Here is a 19,407-nt window from a genome sequence, read left to right on the forward strand (position 1 = left end):
GATAGCAGGCTAGAGTTATCTGGAGCAGTATTTTTCACACTTGGCAACTGAGGGGTGGACTTCAACTCCCAGAATCCCCCAGCCAGCATGCTTTAAGAGGGGTGGACTTCAACTCCCAGAATCCCCCAGCCAGCATGCTTTAAGAGGGGTGGACGTCAACTCCCAGAATCCCCCAGCCAGCATGCGTTGGGATGGGTGGACTCCAACTCCCAGAATCCCCCAGCCAGCATGCTTTAAGAGGGGTGGACGTCAAATCCCAGAATCCCCCAGCCAGCATGCGTTGGGATGGGTGGACTTCGACTCCCAGAATCCCCCAGCCAGCATGCTTTAAGAGGGGTGGACGTCAACTCCCAGAATCCCCCAGCCAGCATGCGTTGGGATGGGTGGACTCCAACTCCCAGAATCCCCCAGCCAGCATGCTTTAAGAGGGGTGGACGTCAAATCCCAGAATCCCCCAGCCAGCATGCGTTGGGATGGGTGGACTTCGACTCCCAGAATCCCCCAGCCAGCATGCTTTAAGAGGGATGGACTCCAACTCTCAGAATCCCCCAGCCAGCATGCGTTGGGATTGGTGGACTATAACTCCCAGAACTTCCCAGCCAGTATGCTTTAAGATGGGTGGACTTCCACTCCCAGAATTCCCCAGCCAGCATGCTTGAAGATGGGTGGACTTCCACTCCCAGAATTCCCCAGCCAGCCTGCTTTAAGAGAGGTGGACGTCCATTCCCAGAATCCCCCAGCCAGCATGCTTTAAGAGGGGTGGACTTTGACTCCCAGAATCCCCCAGCGAGCATGCTTTAACATGGGTGGACTCCAACTCCCAGAATCCCCAAGCCATCATCCTTTAAATTGGGGGGACTTCAACTCCCAGAATTCTTCAGCCAGCAGATGTCAAGCTTCAAAAGACGCTTTAGATGTCTCTTCTCAGCTTGCCAACAAACTATGGGGGGAGGAAAGGGGAAGGGGTAGATAGAAATTTGGTTCCGGACGTCACGATGCCAGCCATGGGAACCAAGGACACTTCAGCAGGGGTTTACCAAGACTTTACCAGACTTTCTCATAACAATACCAAGAAACTTCATTGGACAATGTGACCTGGTCTTATAGGGGGAAGGAGGACCTGAACTTTTAGCTATGTGGGTCTGCGTGGGAATTAGCTAGATCTGGTTTTGCCCTCATCTGTTCCGATATGATGTAGTCAATAAAGTTTTGCGTTAGAGATTGGATTGTCTCGATCGGGCTTGCCTTGGTTGAGTTTGTCATTCGGAACAATGACGGCAGACTTTAAGATATGTGGGTTTAACAGCCACATGATTCACTTAACAACGGCAGATGATTTGCCTAACAACCATGGCAAGAGATCATAAAAATGGCCGTAACAAAGTTGGCAAAAACTGGTTGTAAAATCCGACATGACTCGTTTAACAACCGCCTCCCTTAACAACTAAAATTCTGGTCTCTGTTGAAGTTGTAAGTCAAGGATCCCTTGTATTCACAGGTATATAGCAGCCCATCTCACAGGAAGGGACTCTGGAGGGCGTACAATAATCAATAAAAACGTTGCGCAGATTAAAAACTGGCATTTTATAGCATGGTGGATCCTGCCCTAGGAATTGATCTAGAAAACCTCTAATATTCCTTCAATTCTATTGAAGGGTGCTAGTTTGATCTAGTGCAGCGGTGTCAAAATCGCGTCGTCACGTCGTCATGTGACGTATCGCGACTTTCCCCCCTTCAGTGAACCGGGATGGGCGTGGCCAGCGTGTGACGCATCTGGCGCACGGACCTCAAGTTTGACATCCCTGATCTAGTGGCTAAGGAACCAGACTAGAAAGCAGGAGACTGTGAGTTCTAGTCCCACCACAGCCATAAAAGCCAGGTAGGTGACTTTGGTCCAATCACCAGGAGACGGTGAGTTCTAGTCCTGCCTTAGGCATGAAAGGCGGCTGGGTGACTTTGGGCCAATCACCAGGAGAAGATGAGTTCTAGTCCTGCCTTAGGCATGAAAGCTGGCTGGGTGACTTTGGGCCAATCACCAGGAGAAGGTGAGTTCTAGTCCTGCCTTAGGCATGAAAGCTGGCTGGGTGACTTTGGGCCAATCACCAGGAGAAGGTGAGTTCTAGTCCTGCCTTAGGCATGAAAGCTGGCTGGGTGACTTTGGGCCAATCACCAGGAGAAGGTGAGTTCTAGTCCTGCCTTAGGCATGAAAGCTGGCTGGGTGACTTTGGGCCAATCACCAGGAGAAGGTGAGTTCTAGTCCTGCCTTAGGCATGAAAGCTGGCTGGGTGACTTTGGGCCAATCACCAGGAGAAGGTGAGTTCTAGTCCTGCCTTAGGCATGAAAGCTGGCTGGGTGACTTTGGGCCAATCACCAGGAGAAGGTGAGTTCTAGTCCTGCCTTAGGCATGAAAGCTGGCTGGGTGACTTTGGGCCAATCACCAGGAGAAGGTGAGTTCTAGTCCTGCCTTAGGCATGAAAGCTGGCTGGGTGACTTTGGGCCAATCACCAGGAGAAGGTGAGTTCTAGTTCTAGTTCCACCTCAGTCATGAAAAGACGACTGGGTGACTGACAAAGCCTGCCAGATGTTTAAAAAAACATCCAGAGAGCCTCCATATGCATGACCACTCTACCTCTCCATATCAATTAACAGGGAAAGCTACCACATTTTATTTATGTAACAAAAGAATGCACGTGGATGAATGAGTAAATCACCAAACCCTCTAAATCACAAAATAGAAAACAAAATTAACATAACCAGAAGAAAAATAAGCTCTGTTTGTGTTTTTGTATCTGGCCAGCTACCGCAAGAACCAGTAAGGACAGAATCATGTTTTCCTCAGCTTGAGTATAAATTGGTTTCCATCCGAAATAAGCATTTGAGGCAGATTCTGAGGGAATATTCGGAGGGGGAAAAAAATCACAAGATCAAGGTCAATTTGAGGCAAATTGACAGAGGGACCAGTGACCCAGACAGAAGATGGACTTTGTTTCTCACTGGTCAGATTTGAGGATGGGATAAATACAGATCTGTCGCAATATTTTAGGACAGTGTTTCTAAATCTTGGCAGGTTTAAGCTGGGTGGATCTCAATTGCCAAAATCCCCCAGCCAGCCTGCTTTAAGAGGGGTGGACTTCCACTCCCAGAATTCCCCATTCAGCATGCTTTAAGATGGGTGGACTTCCACTCCCAGAATTCCCCATTCAGCATGCTTTAAGATGGGTGAACTTCAACTCCCAGAATTCCCCATTCAGCATGCTTTAAGATGGGTGGACTTCCACTCCCAGAATCCCCCATTCAGCATGCTTTAAGATGGGTGGACTTCAACTCCCAGAATTCCCCAGTGTGTCTGGTTTAAAATGGTTGGCCTTCAATTCCCAGAATTCCCCATTCAGCATGCTTTAAGATGGGTGGACTTCAACTCCCAGAATTCCCCAGCCAGCATGCTTTAAGATGGGGGGACTTCAACTCCAGAATTCCCCAGCCAGCATGCTTTAAGAGGGGTGGACTTCCACTCCCAGAATTCCCCAGTGTGTCTGGTTTAAGATGGTTGGCCTTCAATTCCCAGAATTCCCCATTCAGCATGCTTTAAGATGGTTGGCCTTCAATTCCCAGAATTCCCCATTCAGCATGCTTTAAGATGGGTGGACTTCCACTCCCAGAATTCCCCATTCAGCATGCTTTAAGATGGGTGGACTTCAACTCCCAGAATTCCCCATTCAGCATGCTTTAAGATGGGTGGACTTCAACTCCCAGAATTCCCCAGTGTATCTGGTTTAAGATGGTTGGCCGAGGAGCTGAGGGAGTTGAAGCGCCGGAAAAGACGCCTAGAGAGCAGTTGGAGGGCCAGCCGTTCTGAATCGGACCGGACACTGGTAAGATCTCCTATTAGGACTTACCTAGTGGCGATAAAAGCAGCGAAATGTAGCTATTTTCCTGCTCTTATTGCGTCATCAGATAATCGCCCGGCCGCCCTGTTCAGGGTGACCCGCTCCCTGCTCCACCAGGAAGCGCGGGAGGACCCCTTGGAGGGTAGAGCCGAGGATTTTGTTCAATATCTGTATGACAAAATCACTCAGATTCGGGAAGATCTGGACTCCGACTGGGTAGTCTCAGGAGGAGGGACAGGGGCAGGTCTTGAGAATGTTATCTGGGATGAGTTTGATCCTGTGACCCCTGAGGATGTGGACAGGATTCTGGGTAGACTGAACGCGACCACTTGTTTATTGGACCCGTGTCCCTCCTGGTTAGTGCTGGCTTCTCGGGAGGTGACACGAGGCTGGTTCCAGGGGATTATAAATGCTTCGTTGGGTGAGGGTGTCTTTCCTGCCGCCTTGAAAGAGGCGGTGGTGAGGCCTCTCCTCAAGAAGCCATCCCTGGACCCGGCAATGTTGGTAAATTATCGTCCGGTCTCCAACCTTCGTTTTGTGGTGAAGGTTGTTGAGAGTGTGGTCGCGAAACAGTTCCCCCAGCACCTGGATGAAACAACGTATCTGGATCCGTTCCAGTCGGGTTTCAGGCCCGGGTACAGCACGGAAACGGCATTGGTCGCGTTGGTTGATGATCTCTGGAGGGCTCGGGACAGGGGGTGCTCCTCTGTCCTGGTCCTGTTAGATCTCTCAGCGGCTTTTGATACCATCGACCATGGTATCATGCTGCACCGGTTGGAAGAGTTAGGAGTGGGAGGCACTGTGTTACGGTGGTTCTCCTCCTTTCTCTCTGACCGGTCGCAGTCTGTGTTGACAGGGGGACAGAGGTCGACCCCGAGGCCCCTCATATGTGGGGTGCCACAAGGGTCGGTCCTCTCGCCTCTCCTGTTCAACATTTATGTGAAGCCGCTGGGTGAGATCATCCGTGGTTTCGGGGTGGAGTACCATCAGTACGCTGACGACACCCAGCTGTACATCTCCACCCCGGATCACTCCAACGATGCCCTTGAAGTGATGTCCCGGTGCCTGGAGGCCGTACGGATCTGGATGGGGAGGAACAGGCTCAGGCTCAACCCATCCAAGACCGAGTGGCTGTGGTTTCCGACGTCCCGATATAGTCAGTTGACGCCATCTCTAACTATTGGGGGCGAATCACTGGCCCCCACGGAGAGGGCTCGCAACTTGGGCGTCCTCCTGGATTCACGGCTGTCTTTAGAAGAGCACTTGATGGCCGTGACCGGGAGGATTTTTTATCAGGTTCGCCTGATTCGCCAGTTGCGTCCCTTTCTGGATCGGGACTCGTTACGCACAGTCACTCATGCCCTCGTCACCTCCCGCCTGGACTATTGTAATGCTCTCTACATGGGGCTCCCCTTGAGGAGCACCCGGAGGCTCCAACTGGCGCAGAGTGCGGCCGCGCGGGTGGTAATGGGAGCGTCATGGCGCTCCCATGTGACACCTCTCTTGCGCGAGCTGCACTGGCTCCCGGTGGTCTTCCGGGTGCGCTTCAAGGTTTTGGTTACCACCTTTAAAGTGCTCCATGGCTCAGGACCTGGTTATTTACGGGACCGCCTACTACCACCAATAGCCTCCCACCGACCAGTACGCTCTCATAGAGAGGGACTCCTCCGGGTGCCGTCAGCCAAACAATGTCGGCTGGCGACCCCTAGGGGGAGAGCCTTCTCTGTGGGGGCACCTACCGTCTGGAATGAGCTCCCCCCAGAGATACGGAGGATCCCGGATCTGCGCACCTTCCGCCGCGCTGTGAAGACTCTTTTATTCCATCAAGCAGGCTTGGCCTAATCTCCTCCCTCTTTTAATACATAAATTTTAAATCTGTTCTTAAATTATTGGGGTGTTTTAATTTGTCTGGGCCAAAAAATGATTTAATTCGATTTTAACTGGTTTTTTAAATTTTTGTATTTATGTATCTTATTGCTTGGCTGTTCACCGCCCTGAGTCCTTCGGGAGTAGGGCGGTATACAAATCAAATAAAACACAAACATAAAACATAAAACATAAACAATTCCCAGAATTCCCCATTCAGCATGCTTTAAGATGGGGGGACTTCAACTCCCAAAATTCCCCAGCCAGCATGCTTGAAGATGGGTGGACTTCATCTCCCAGAATTCCCCAGCCAGCATGCTTTAAGGTGGGGTGAAATCCAGCAGGTTCTGAGAGGTTCTGGAGAACCGGTAGTGGAAATTTTGAGTAGTTCGGAGAACTGGTAAATACCACCTCTGGCTGGCCCCAGAGTGGGATGGGAATGGAGATTTTGCAATATCCTTCCCCCAGGAGTGGGGTGGGAATGGAGATTTTGCAGTATCCTTCTCCTGCCACGCCCATTAAGCCCCACCACGCCCACCAAGCCACGCCCACAGGTAGTAAAAAAAATTTGGATTTCACCACTGCCTTCACACCCCCAGAATTCCCCAGCCAGTATGCTTTAAGAGAGCTGGACTTCCACTCCCAGAATCCCCCAGCCATTTATTTACAAGTGGTTAAACGTATTTCCAAAACAAGGCCGGATTCCAAGAAACGCAAAATGAAGGTGGCAGAGGAAAAATAAAAACCCAGAGAGAAAACAAGGAAGGTCCTCCCCAGGAGCGGGGTTTGGCTAGATGACCTCAAGAGAACCCTTCCAACTCCCCCTTCGTTCGAGGGGGGATCTGCAGTTGGCTGAGCCCGTTTATCCAAGGAAAGCAACACAGCCTGCCTTTGTCAGGCGACCCACTTTCGACTTCACGCCGCTGAGTTTCAAAGGCCTTAAATGCCCAAATCTTTCCTTTCCCGCGCCCCAAACATTAAAAAGAGCAAGGAAAGAAGAAAAAAAAAAACAGCTTAAAAATTGCAAATCACGTCTAAAATTCACATGGCAGAGGCAGTCCTCGACTTACGACCACAGCCGAGCCCCAAAATTTCCATGGCTGAGCGAGACAATGATTGAGTGAGGTCTTGTCCCGTTTTACGACCTTCTCTTGCCACAGGCGTTAAACGAATCACTGAGGGTGTGAAGTCAGTCACACCGTTGTTAAACGAATCTGGCTCTCCCCCCACCCCCCGTTGACTCTACTTGTTGGAAGGTCGCAAAAGGGGATCACATGAGCCGCCCCCCCCGGGACACTGCAACCGTCATAAATATGAGTCAGTTGCCAAGCGACTGAATTTTTGGTCACGCGACTATGGGAATGCTGCAAGTGCGAAAAATGGTCACAAGTCTGGTTTTTTCAGCGCCGTTGTAACTTTGGTCGGTAAACGAATAGTTGTAAGTCGAGAACGGCCTATTTGAAGAAGATCTCCCAAAAGTACAGGTCCTCCTTGAGTTACAACCGTTTGGAAGTTACGACGGACACCAAAAAAGTTACTTATGATCCTGATTCAAAGTTTCCCCCTTGCTTTACCCGTGTTCACATGACCACACTTGGCACTCGGCACTCGGCGACCAGTGTAAACCAGCATTTAGGGCAGTTGGTGGCATTGCACCTTTTTTTCTTTTAAAAGCCTCTGATGACCTAAGCTGAGTTGCCTGATATTCAGAGGCATTTAAAAGAAAAAAAGCCTCTGACGATCAGGCAACTCAGCTGGGATCATCAGGGGCATTTAAAAGAAAAAAAAGCCTCTGAAGATCACGCAACTCAGCTGGGATCGTCGGAGGCATTTAAAAGAAAAAAAAGTCTCTGACGATCAGGCAACTCAGCTGGGATCGTCAGAGGCATTTAAAAGAAAAAAGCCTCTGAAGATCAGGCAACTCAGCTGGGATCGTCAGAGGCATTTAAAAGAAAAAAGCCTCTGAAGATCAGGCAACTCAGCTGGGATCGTCAGAGGCTTTTAAAAGAAAAAAAGCCTCTGACGATCAGGCAACTCAGCTGGGATCGTCAGAGGCATTTAAAAGAAAAAAAGTCTCTGACGATCAGGCAACTCAGCTGGGATCATCGGAGGCATTTAAAAGAAAAAAGCCTCTGAAGATCAGGCAACTCAGCTGGGATCATCGGAGGCATTTAAAAGAAAAAAGCCTTTGAAGATCAGGCAACTCAGCTGGGATCGTCAGAGCCTTTTGAAAGCATTTTTTTACAACCTCTTCGCCGAAGAAGTTGTCGAAAAAATGGTTTTAAAAGTAAAAAAAAAAAAAAATTGGCCACGCCTACCCAGTCACATTACCCCCACCACCACCAAGCCACACCCACAGAACCGGTAGTAACAAATTTTAGATTTCACCGCTGCTAATTGGGTCATGAAACGTCTGTAAGAAAACAAGCAAGCTCAGAGAGCGCCAAGGACCCCACAGTCCTCCCCCACCACCACTTTTACCTCCCCCCTTTCTCCGCTCTGCAATCCCCGCTCCCTTCTGGCACTGATGATGTTCCCTAGCTGGGTCACGAAACGTCTTCAAGAAAACCACCAAGTTTAAAGAGCACCCAGGACCCCTGAGCCACAAATATTCTCCTTTATTGAAATAACACCCCATAGCAAACAATGGGCTCGCTTAGCAACTGCACTGTTCACTTAACGACCACCGCAAAAAAAACAGAAATCATAAGAATGGGATTTGTGATGACCCACTTAATGACTGCCGTGATTTACGACCGAAATTGTCCAATACTCGTAGGCCAAAAGCTTTATTTTTTTGGAGATGAAGCCAGGAACCAGGTGTATCTCAGATGTGGGTTTTTCAACTGGGAAAAGGAGGGCAGGTATTGGAGAACAAGAAACGCCGTGCCAGAAATAACTCCCGGTTGAATCCGGCAAGGTCGCTGTGTCCGGATCGCCGTGTAAATATCCTTAAATCAATAACTTTGGCTTTCCTTTCATCCTACTCTTAATCTACTCTGGGTCCAAATTTGCACAAGGGCCTCCAGCGTTTTTTAGACATTCCTTCCTCCAGGTTTACTCCTCTCTTTTCCGGGGAGAGGTCTCGTCGGGCAGATCAAAGAAGGCACCCCAAAATGTAAGCAAAAAGAGAGGGACACCAAAAAATATTTTTGGGGGGGTTTTATTTTAAAAAATGCCATTTCCAGGAATCAGCCGTATTGCTCCTGACGGCAAGGAGTGGGGAGAAAAAAAAAAACCTTGTCGGCTCTACCGTAGAGCCTCCAGCCTCAGGAGCAGTCTACCTCCAAATATCGACGGCAGCGCGGAGCAACGATGATGGAAAGTCGTTTGTCTCCAGACCTCACATAAGTAGTAGTATTTAACTGGAGGGGTTTATTTTTTGTGTATTTTTCTTTTCTTTTCTTTTCTTTTCTTCTTTTTTTCTTTTCTTTTCTTTTCTTTTTTTCTTTTCTTTTCTTTTTTTTTCTTTTTTTCTTTTCTTTTCTTTTCTTCTTTTTTTCTTTTCTTTTCTTTTCTTTTCTTTTTTTCTTTTCTTTTCTTTTTTTTTCTTTTTTTCTTTTCTTTTCTTTTTTCTTCTTTTTTTCTTTTCTTTTCTTTTCTTTTCTTCTTTTCTTTTCTTTTCTTCTTTTTTCTTCTTTTTTCTTTTCTTTTCTTTTCTTTTCTTTTTTTCGTCCTGGTTAACCGAATCCACCCCAAAGTCAGCAGGGGAGAAGGAAGTGAAGCAATTCTATGAATATTTTTTGAGCTCTGGCGGTGACTAAATTTCCCCCTGCTTTTAAACCGAAATCCAGTGGGGAATTTTTGCAGAAATTCACATACTGTAGCTACCGGTTCACCCAAGCACCGGAAATGTGCATGTGCACCACGGCAATTCGCTTGCACATGTCATCTACACATGCAGGCAGCATCGAACAACACGGCAATTCGCTCACGTGCCGGCCGCACATGTGTGCAGCATCAAAAACACAACGATATAGGACGGGATTTGCGCTCGGACGGGTGGCCTCACCCGCAGATCACTATTACCGGTTCGCTTGAACCGGTGCGAACCGGCTGAATCCCATCTCTGGGATGTGTGTGTGTTAAGCCTGCTTTTTTCCTTCTCCCTCCCCGTGTGTTTTACCTCGTGTGTCGTATTTTTTCCCATCTGCAAAACCCGACAATCGCACTCTCTCTATGCTACTGATTTTTGCAAACTGGTCTCGGAAACCTTTTGTCCCAAAAGCAAGATAATTCTTCCCTTAACAAGGTTTTTTGTGGTTGTTTGGTTGTTTTGTAAAACAAAAACGTCCTCCGGCTAACCTCTTCCAATATTAAGGAATACACGTAGTCCTCGACTTACAACCGTTTGTTTAGCGACCGTCCGAAGCGACAATGGCGCTGAAAAAAGTGATTTATGACCAGTATTCGCTTACTTTCCCTACCGGTTCGCAAATGTGAGAGCATGCGCCCGGCCTCAAATACGTGCCTTTTTCATACTTACAACCGTTGCAATATCCCCAGGATCACGCCGTTAAAATTCAAACACTTGGCAACAGACTCCTTTTTATGACGGTTTCAGTGTCCCGGGGGGGTAGTCATGTGATCCCTTTTGCGACCTTCTGATAAGCCAAGTCAGTGGGGAAGGCGGATTCGCTTAACAGCCGTGTGACCAGGGGTAAAATGCTCCCGGTTCGGACCGGATCACCTGATCCGGTAGCGATGGTGGCGGGTGGTTCGGAGAACCGGTAGCAAAAATCCCTGCCCACCCCCCCAATGCCCAGCTGAGCCGCACAATCATCAGAGGCTTTTTTTTAACTTTTTAAAGCATTTTTTTTACAACCTCTTCCGACGAAAAAATGCTTTTAAAAGTAAAAAAAAAAAAAGCCTCTGATGATCGCGTGGCTCAGCTGGGATCGTCAGAGGCTTTTCAAAGCATTCGGCAGAAGAGGTTGTAAAAAAATGCTTTGAAAAGCCTCTGACGATCCCAGCTGTGTTGCCTGATCGTCAGAGGCTTTTTTTTTTTTTACTTTTAAAAGCATTTTTTTCGGCCGAAGAGGTTGTAGAAAAAATGCTTTTAAAAGTAAAAAAAAAAAAAAGCCTCTGATGATCGTGCGGCTCAGTTGGGCATGGGGGGGGAAGGCACGGATTTTTGCTACCACCCACCTCCATCGCTATTGGATCGGGCCATCCAGTCCGAACCGGGAGCATTTCACCCCTGAAGTATTATAACCCTTGTTTAGCGATCTTTCGCACCTATAACAGCGATTTTAAAAAGTAACTTTGCAATCAATCCTGGCACTTATAACCTTTGTGGGTCTGTACAGCTAAAGTACAGGCAATCCTGGTTTAATAATGGTAATTAGGAGTGAAATTTCTGTCACTAAACAGTAAGGTCGTATAGCGCAAGAGCAGTTCCAGCAGTCCTGGTTACTGCTATTAAACAAAGATGTCCTATTATAACATGACTTCTGATTTCCCGCTGGCTTCCCCATTGCCTTTGCATATGGGAAGCAGGCAGGAAATTCACGGATAACAATCCTATCGTTCAGTGCTGTTGCAAGTTCAAATGGGCATTGTTAAGTGAGGACCACTTGTTAGATCATAAGACCAGGCATGGTTTCACTTAACAATTGCTCCACTTAACAACCAAGTTGCAAGTCTCAATTGTGGTCACTAATCGAGAACGACTCGTACACTCACTCTGAGGCCAGTGGGTGTTCTGGTGTGAACCCCCAAAGCAGCATAATATGTAGGAATCCTGAATTGGCATTTTCCTTGGACGCAAACCAGCGGCGCATAAAATACAGGTAGTTCTCAAGTTACGACAGTTTGTTTAGTGACTTTTCGAAGTGACGGCACATATTCGACCGTTGCATCAACCCCGTACGCACGAGATCAAAATTCAGATGCTTGGCAACTGGTTCAAATTTACGACGGGGTCATGTAATCACGTTTCGTGATCCTCTCCCAAGCAAAATCAACGGGGAAGCCTTAACATTCTGATTAACACCAGCTGTCTGCAATTACTGTAAGTTCGAATCTCACCAGGCTCTTTTCTTTCTTTTATTTGATTTCTATACCGCCCTACTCCCGAAGGACTCAGGGCGGTGCACAGCCAAACAATAAAACACATACATACAAAATTTAAAAGTAGAATAAAATCAAATTAAATAATTTTGGCCCCGACAAATTTAAAACCCCAAACTATTTTAAAACCAATTTTAAAATTGAATATATAAAATACTAAAAGATATTTAAAAATTAAAAATCTTCTATAAAAGAGGGAGAAAATTAGGCTCAAGGTTGACTCAGCCTTCCATCCTTTCTAAGGTAGGTAAATTGAGGACCCAGTTTGTGGGGGCAATAAGCTGACTTTGTATAAATATATACAAAAGGATGAAGGCTATTGCTTAACGCATTGTAAGCCGCCCTGAGTCTCCGGAGAAGGGCGGCATATAAATCAAATTAAAAACAAAAACAAAAAAAAAACACCTCCAGCGATTCACTTAGCAACCGTGGAAAGGAAAGTCGTAAAATGGGGCTGAAATCACTTATCTACTGTCTTGCTTAGCCACGGGAATTGTGGTCGTAAGTTTGAGGACTGGACATTTTTTTCCGCACAAACGAAAAAGACAACCCAAAATCCAAAATTGTGCACCGCTGGAGCTCTAAGGCTGAAGCCCCTTGATCAAAAGTATTCAGGTGCTATATCTCACCTTAAGCAGCTGGGAAACGACAACTGCCCACCAGTTACGGGGTAGTCCTCGACTTAAGACCACAACCACCGCCGTTGTTAAGTGAACCGTGCAGTCATTCAGCAAATCGGGCTTCCCCAGTGTCAGAAGGTCACAAAAGATGATCGCATGCAGAACTGGGTTTTACCATCAGTTCGCCGCGCATCAAAAATGTGCATACATGCCTTCCGCGGATGCGCCCGGCCTCCCGCGCATGTGCTTTGCTTGCGTGCATGGCTTGCACGCATGCACGCAACTTAGAAAACATGGCTAAATAGGACAGGTCGCCTCTACCGCTTCGCCCAAACAGGTCCGAACTGGCTAAGTCGCCTCTACCGCTTCGCCCGAACCGATCCGAACCGGCTGAATCACCACCCCCTGATCACATGACTCTGGGAGATTGCAACCATCGTAAGTACATGCCCCTTGCCCAGCGCCTGAATTCTGATCACGTGACCATGAGGATGTTGCAATGGTCGTGTGAAACACAAGTCCCGTTTTTCAGTGCCGTTGTAACTTCAAACAGTCACTAAACGAATCATCGTCAATCAAGGACTATCGGGTACATTTCCCGATGTACGACATCGTTCTATCCCAAATGTTCTTCCGAGCGTCTCTTAAGTGGGTGGCTCATTTGCGGCTGGGAGAAACAGCCCGACGCGTCAAGCAGCTAGATCTCAGTGAGGAGCAATAACTTCAAGGTGAGAGATCTGAAGAGAGGGAAATTCCTTGTTCATTCTTCTCGGCGGTTTGGTCTGTCCCAATCTAGGTGTTACTCAATTAGATCTGGTTAGTCACAGACTAAAGTTGACACATTCTCTCTTGGGAGGAGGTAGACACACTAATTGTCAAGGGGCCTCTCCCTCCCTGTGGGTGCACAACAACACAACTTATTTCCTTGCATTAATCCAGGGCGCACCTCAGCTCAAGGGCAAGAAAGATACCACGGGTTTCAAATTCCTTGGCCCTAAAGCTTTACTCCCACGAGCAAACATCCGGGCCCCCAGCATATTCTTCTCGGAATATCTCTTACAACGTTCCTGCGAGGTTGCGCTGTCAGACAACAACTGCCCCCCCCAAGGCATTAAACGTCAAAAAGTGAGGAGGATTTGAACTCGGGTCTTCTATTCCTAGGCCGGCGTTTTAAGCAGGTAGTCCTTGACTTACAACTTTTCATTTAGTGACCGTTCGAAGTTACAACAGCACTGGGAAAAAAAAGGGGCCCATGACCGTTTTTCACACTTACGACCGTTGCAGCAACACGATCGAAATTCGGACACTTGGCAACTGGCATGTACTTAAGGACGGTTGCAGTGATTTCCCTTTTTTGGCGACCTTCTGACGAACAAAGTCAAGCCAGATTCGCTTAACAACGGTGTTCCTAACATAACGACGGCCGTGATTCGCTTAACAACTGTGGCAAGGAAGGTCGTAAAAAAGGAGCAGAACTCACCTAACCACCGTCTCGCTTAGCAGCAGGCATTTGGGGCTCCGTTGCGGTCGTAAGTTGAGGACTAACTGGATGACACTGGACGCTGGCGAATGGCAAGCGTTTGCGCCAACACCGAAATACAGGTATCCTATGAGTTAAGATCGCAATGGAGCCCAGCTATAATAGTCATAAGGCAAGTCCAGAGATGGCATTCAGCCGGTTCCAGGGGTGAAATGCTCCCGGTTCAGACCGGATCACCCGATCCGGTAGCGATGGTGGCGGGTGGTTCGGAGAACCAGTAGCAAAAATCCCTGCCCCCCCCTCCTGCCCAGCTGAGCCACGCGATCATCATAGGCTGTTTTAAAAACTTTTAATAGCATTTTTTTCTGCAACCTCTTCGGACGAAAAAAATGCTTTTAAAAGTAAAAAAAAAAAAAAAAGCCTCTGACGATCGCGCGGCTCAGCTGGGATCGTCAGAGGCTTTTAAAAGCACTTTTTCTACAGCCTCTTCGGCCGAAAAAATGCTTTTAAAAGTAAAAAAAAAAAAAAAAAAGCCTCTGACGATCGCACAGCTCAGCTGGGATCGTCAGAGGCTTTTAAAAGCATTTTTTTCTACAACCTGTTCGGCAGAAGAGGTTGTAGAAAAAATGCTTTTAAAAGTAAAAAAAAAAAAAATTGGCCACGCCCGCCCAGTCACTTTACCCCACCACCACCAAGTCACGCCCACAGAACTTGGAGTAACAAATTTTACATTTCACCACTGGCCGGTTCGTGAGAACCGGTAGCAGCGACTGTGGGTGGTGTAATGTCGCCCTATTTAGCCACGTTTTCGAGGCCGGACGCATGCACCGACGGCGTGCGCGGCAAACCGGTGGTAAGAATATTGGATACCCACTGCGGGGCAAGTTGGTTATAAACTGAGTCTGTCCTGTGACTGAACTTTTGACGTTAAGCAACCATGAGTAAGTGTTAATTAGATTGATGGTTGCTTCACTTCCGACCTCAGACAGGTTATTTCAGTTGTCGCCATTTGCAACGATCTTATTCACACATCTTACCGTTGTAACAACAATGGCAGTCTTTTCGGCCATCGATCCACGTCTGTCATCACGCCCAAGGAAACGAGGAGAGGGAATTCCTACCTAATGAGATCTAGAAACTTGCTGAAATGGGACGATGTGAACCAGTGATTGGGAAGCAGAGTAGAAATGGTATTCAGCCGGTTCATCCCAGTTCTGGTAAACCGGTAGCGGAGATCGCAGCTCTATGCTGTCCTATTTAGGGATGTTTCTTTTTTTTTATAAAAAGTTTTTTATTAGCAGTTGAAAATTAAAAACATTGGACATAGATACGACTGTCCACTTGCAAAGCTTTCAAGTTGCCATGAGCAGGAGGGAGGGAGAACTGATGGAGCTGATTGATTTCCCTAACTGAAGCTGCATTCCATACATTCTTCCTGACCGCAATCAGAAGGAGGGTGTTAGGTTTCACAGCCAGCCAAAGTGGTTAATTGGAGAATGTGATTTATGACATGGCCAGGGAGGAGGAGAGAGACAGGGTCATAGGGGAATGTAAATCTACATAGGATCAGTCCTAACTGCATCCGAGTATTGCCGGAATGGTGCTCCTAATAAATGACTGTATTTCTTTTGAAGTTTGGCTCATGGCTCATAAATTAACTAACCCTTGACTTACAGCCACAACTGAACCCAAAATTTCTGTTGTTAAGTGAGACCTTTGTTAAGTGAGCTTTGCCCCAGTTTACGACCTTTCTTGCCACCGTTGTTAAGCGAAGCATTGTGGTTGTTAAGTGAGTAACAGGGTTGTTCAGTGAATCCGTCTTCCCCATTGACTTGGCTTGTTAGCAGGTCCCAAAACAGAATCAAATGATCCCAAGATATTGCGACCGTCGTAAGTATGAATTGGTTAGTCAAGTGTGTGAATTTTTATCACGGCATCCACAAGGATGCCGCAACGGTCATAAGTGTGAAAAAGTGCTATTGTCGTTTTGAATGGTCACTAAGTGAATGGGCGTAAATTGGGAACGCCTGTAATATTTAATGTTTTGTTCCTAAAATGTAATCACACGTAGTCCTCCACTTACAACCAGATTAGGACTAGGATTCCCATTTCTAAGCAAAATTGTTCTTAAGTGAGTTGCGTCTGATGTTACAACCTTTTTTGCCACTGTTGTTGAGCCAATCCCTATGGTTGTTAAGTGAATCACCTGGTTGTTAAGTGGATCCAGCTTCCCCCATTGACCTTGCTTGTGGCGATCACATGATCCTTCATGCTGAAACTGTCATAAATACAGGTAGTCTTCAATTTACAACAGTCCATTTAGTGTCGGTTCAAAGTTACAACGGCACTGAAAAATATGACCATTTTTCACAGATACAACCTTTGCAGCATCCCCAGCATGGGTCACGTGATCAAAATTCAGACGCCTGGCAACCGATTCACACTTACGACTGTTGCTGTGTCCCAAAGTCACATGACCCCCTTTTGGCGACTTTCTCACAAGCAAAGCCAACGGGGATGCCAGATTCACTTAACAACCATGTTACTCACTTAACAACCATGTTACTCACTTAACAACTGCAGCGATTCACTTAACAACAGTGGCAAGAAAGGTCGTAAAATGGGGCAAAGCTCACTTAACAAACGCCTCGCTTAACAGCAGAAATCTTGGGCTCAATTGTGGTCATAAGACGAGGACTACCTGTTACATGCCAGTTGCTAAGTGCCCGAATTCAAGACCATAGGGATGTTTGTGAGGGTCGTAAGTGCAAGGACCGGTCACAAGTCACGTTTTCACTGCTGTGGTAACAGTCACTAAGTGAATCTTTGTAAATTGAGGATTGCTTGTGTATGCCATTTTCAGGATGGAGCCACTAATTGTACCACGAAGCAAAAGTGAGGCTTACTACTGGTATTTGTTATGTGTAAAGTTTGCTAGGTGAACCATGAGGTAAATTTTGAATTAATGCTTCCTCCTTTGATCCGGATTAGAACCCAGATCACCTCATCTTCCTCAATTTCCTGGTCGGAAGGGAAAACAGGACACTGTGGAGGAATTTGTAATGTCCTAAGGGGCTCCCAGAGAATTAGAGGTCATCCTCAATTTACAACCATTCAGTTAGTGACCGTTTCAAATGACCACGGCACCGAAAAAAAAGACTTACGACCATTTTTCACACTTTACGACTTGCAGACTTCAACTCCCAGAATTCCCGAGCCAGCCACGCTCAGGAATTCTGGGAGTTGTCATCCACCGGTCATAAAGGGGCCATAGAGGTAGTCCTCGACTTACAACCGTTCATTTAGTGACCGTTTGAAGTTACAACAGCACTGAAAAACCCGAAACGGCGACCATTTGCTCACACTTAACGACTGGTGCAACGTCCCCTTGGTCACGCGATCAAAATTCAGACGCTCGGTGACCGACTCGTATTTATGACGGTTGCAGTGTCCCGGGGGTCTTCCCTTTGGCGGCATTCCGACAAGCATAGTCAATGGGAAAGCCCAGATTTGCCGAAGCACCGCGTTCCTCACTTAACCACTGCAGGGATTGACTTAACAAGCAAGGCAAAGAAATGCCATAACACGGGGCAAAACTCACTTAACCGCTGTCTCTCTCAGCAATGGAAACTTTGGGCTCCCTTGCCGTCGTAAGTCGAGAACTTTTATGCCAAGGTTGGCATCTTCTTCACACAGCAGGTTTCATCCTTTCTTAACTCAACCCGGTTTTTCTTTCTTTTTCTTTCTTTCTTTCTTTCTTTCTTTCTTTCTTTCTTTCTTTCTCTCTCTCTCTCTCTCTCTCTTTCTTCCTTGTTTCTTTTCTTTCTTTTCTTTCCTCTCTTTCTTTCCTTTATTTTTTCCTTCTTTTTCTCTCTCTGTCTCCCTCTCTCTCTCTCTCTTTCTTTCTCTCTTTTCTTTCCTTCTCTCTTGCCTCACTAGGTGGTTCAGTGGCTAAGACACCGAGCAGGTTTCATCCTTGCTTAACTCAACCTGGTTTCTTTCTTTCCTTTCTTTCTTTCTTTCTTTCTTTCTTTCTTTCTTTCTTTCTCTCTCTCTCTCTCTCTCTCTCTTTCTTCCTTCTTTTTTTCTTTTCTTTCTTTTCTCTTTCCTCTCTTTCTTTCCTTCTTTTCTCTCTCTGTCTCCCTCTCTCTTTCTTTCTTTCTCTCTCTTTCTTTCTTTCCTTTCTTGCTTTCCTTCTCTCTTACCTCACTAGGTGGTTCAGTGGCTAAAACACCGAGCAGGTTTCATCCTTGCTTAACTCAACCCAGTTTCTTTCTTTCTTTCTTTCTTTCTTTCTTTCTTTCTTTCTTTCTTTCTTTCTTTCTTTCTCTTCCTTCTTTTTTCTTTTCTTTCTTTTCTGTTTCCTCTTTCTTTCCTTTCTTTCTTTCCTTCTTTTTCTGTCTCCCTCTCTCTTTCTTTCTCTCTCTCTCTCTTTCTTTCTTTTCTTTCCTTCCTTCTCTCTTGCCTCACTAGGTGGTTCAGTGGCTAAGACACCGAGATTGTCGATCAGAAAGGTTGGCAGTTCGGAGGTTCGAATCCCTAGTAGGGGTCTCCTGCCTGAGCAGGGGGTTGGACTAGATGACCTCCAAAGTCCCTTCCAACTCTGTTACTGTTACATTCCTTCCTTCCTTCCTTCCTTCCTTCCTTCCTTCCTTCCTTCTTCCTTCTTCTCCTTCCTTCCTTCCTTCCTTCCTTTTCTTCTCTTTCTCCCTCTCCCTCCCTCCCTCCTTTTCTTTCTTTCTTTCTCTCCCTCCCTCCTTCTTTCTCTCTCTCTCCCTCTCTCTGTACAGAAGGACCGAATCTTGCCCACGCCAAGCCAGAAGCCTGCAGTCCTTGGCACAACGGGGCTTGGGGGGGGGGAGCAGTAGCTTCCCCAACCTGGCGCCCCCCATCTGCGGGGCGGCAGGGGGGAGAGAGAGAGCCTACCCCCAAGATCCCACCCCTCGGGAAGGAGCGGGACGGGGGGGGGTGGCTCCGCTCTTCCCCAGCCCCTCGCCCCCCTCCCACCCTCAAACCCTTCCGCAACTCAGCTTTTCTTGCGCAAGCAACAGGTTCGATCCCCGCGAAAGCGCTCTCTGCAGCTTCTCTCGGCTGAGCCCGCCGCCCCCGCTGGCTATTTTTGCACGGCTTCCTGAGCAGATCCGGGTCGGGGGAGGAGTGGGGGGGGGTCTCCCGCCGCCTTCCTCCGGGGATGCTGCCCGGCTTCCTCCCCCGCCCGGTGCCAGCCGGTACCTGCCGCTGAGAAGGATCCGATCTTTGAGGCTCCATGCCGGCGCCAGCCAGCGCAGGCTGCGGATGCAAGCGGCGAAGAGAGCCGGGAAGAAGACCAAGCCCAGGGCCAGAGTCTGCCACATCCCAACGGGCCGCCGGCTTTGCTCTGCTCCGCCCGGCCTCCTGGAGCTCCCGGAGCCTCTCGCTCGGCGCTCCCCGCCCCGGCGGGGCAAGAGGCAGGCACGCACTCCGGAGCCAGCCGCTCCCCGCG

At 47.7% G+C, this 19,407-nt stretch overlaps 1 protein-coding gene across 3 annotated transcripts in view; it reads right to left on the minus strand.

Moving 5' to 3' along the window:
• TLCD3A (TLC domain containing 3A) overlaps nucleotides 1-19,399 on the minus strand; it is a 41,788-nt gene extending 22,389 nt beyond the window's left edge. Inside the window, exon 1 of one of the 3 annotated variants that reach the window (XM_070931989.1) lies at nucleotides 19,158-19,399. In XM_070931989.1, the coding sequence (XP_070788090.1) occupies nucleotides 19,158-19,279 (122 nt within the window). In that variant the 5' untranslated portion in view covers nucleotides 19,280-19,399. Of the gene's footprint in view, nucleotides 1-14,962; nucleotides 18,084-19,157 lie in introns of those variants that run through there. The other 2 variants (XM_070931988.1, XM_070931987.1) reach the window with 2 other exon arrangements.
• Between the last annotated feature and the right edge of the window lie 8 nt (nucleotides 19,400-19,407).

Source organism: Pituophis catenifer, unplaced genomic scaffold, assembly GCF_029215685.1.
Source record: "Pituophis catenifer annectens isolate HBS135680 unplaced genomic scaffold, rPitCat1.0.hap2 SCAF_1, whole genome shotgun sequence".
NCBI lineage: Eukaryota > Metazoa > Chordata > Lepidosauria > Squamata > Colubridae > Pituophis > Pituophis catenifer.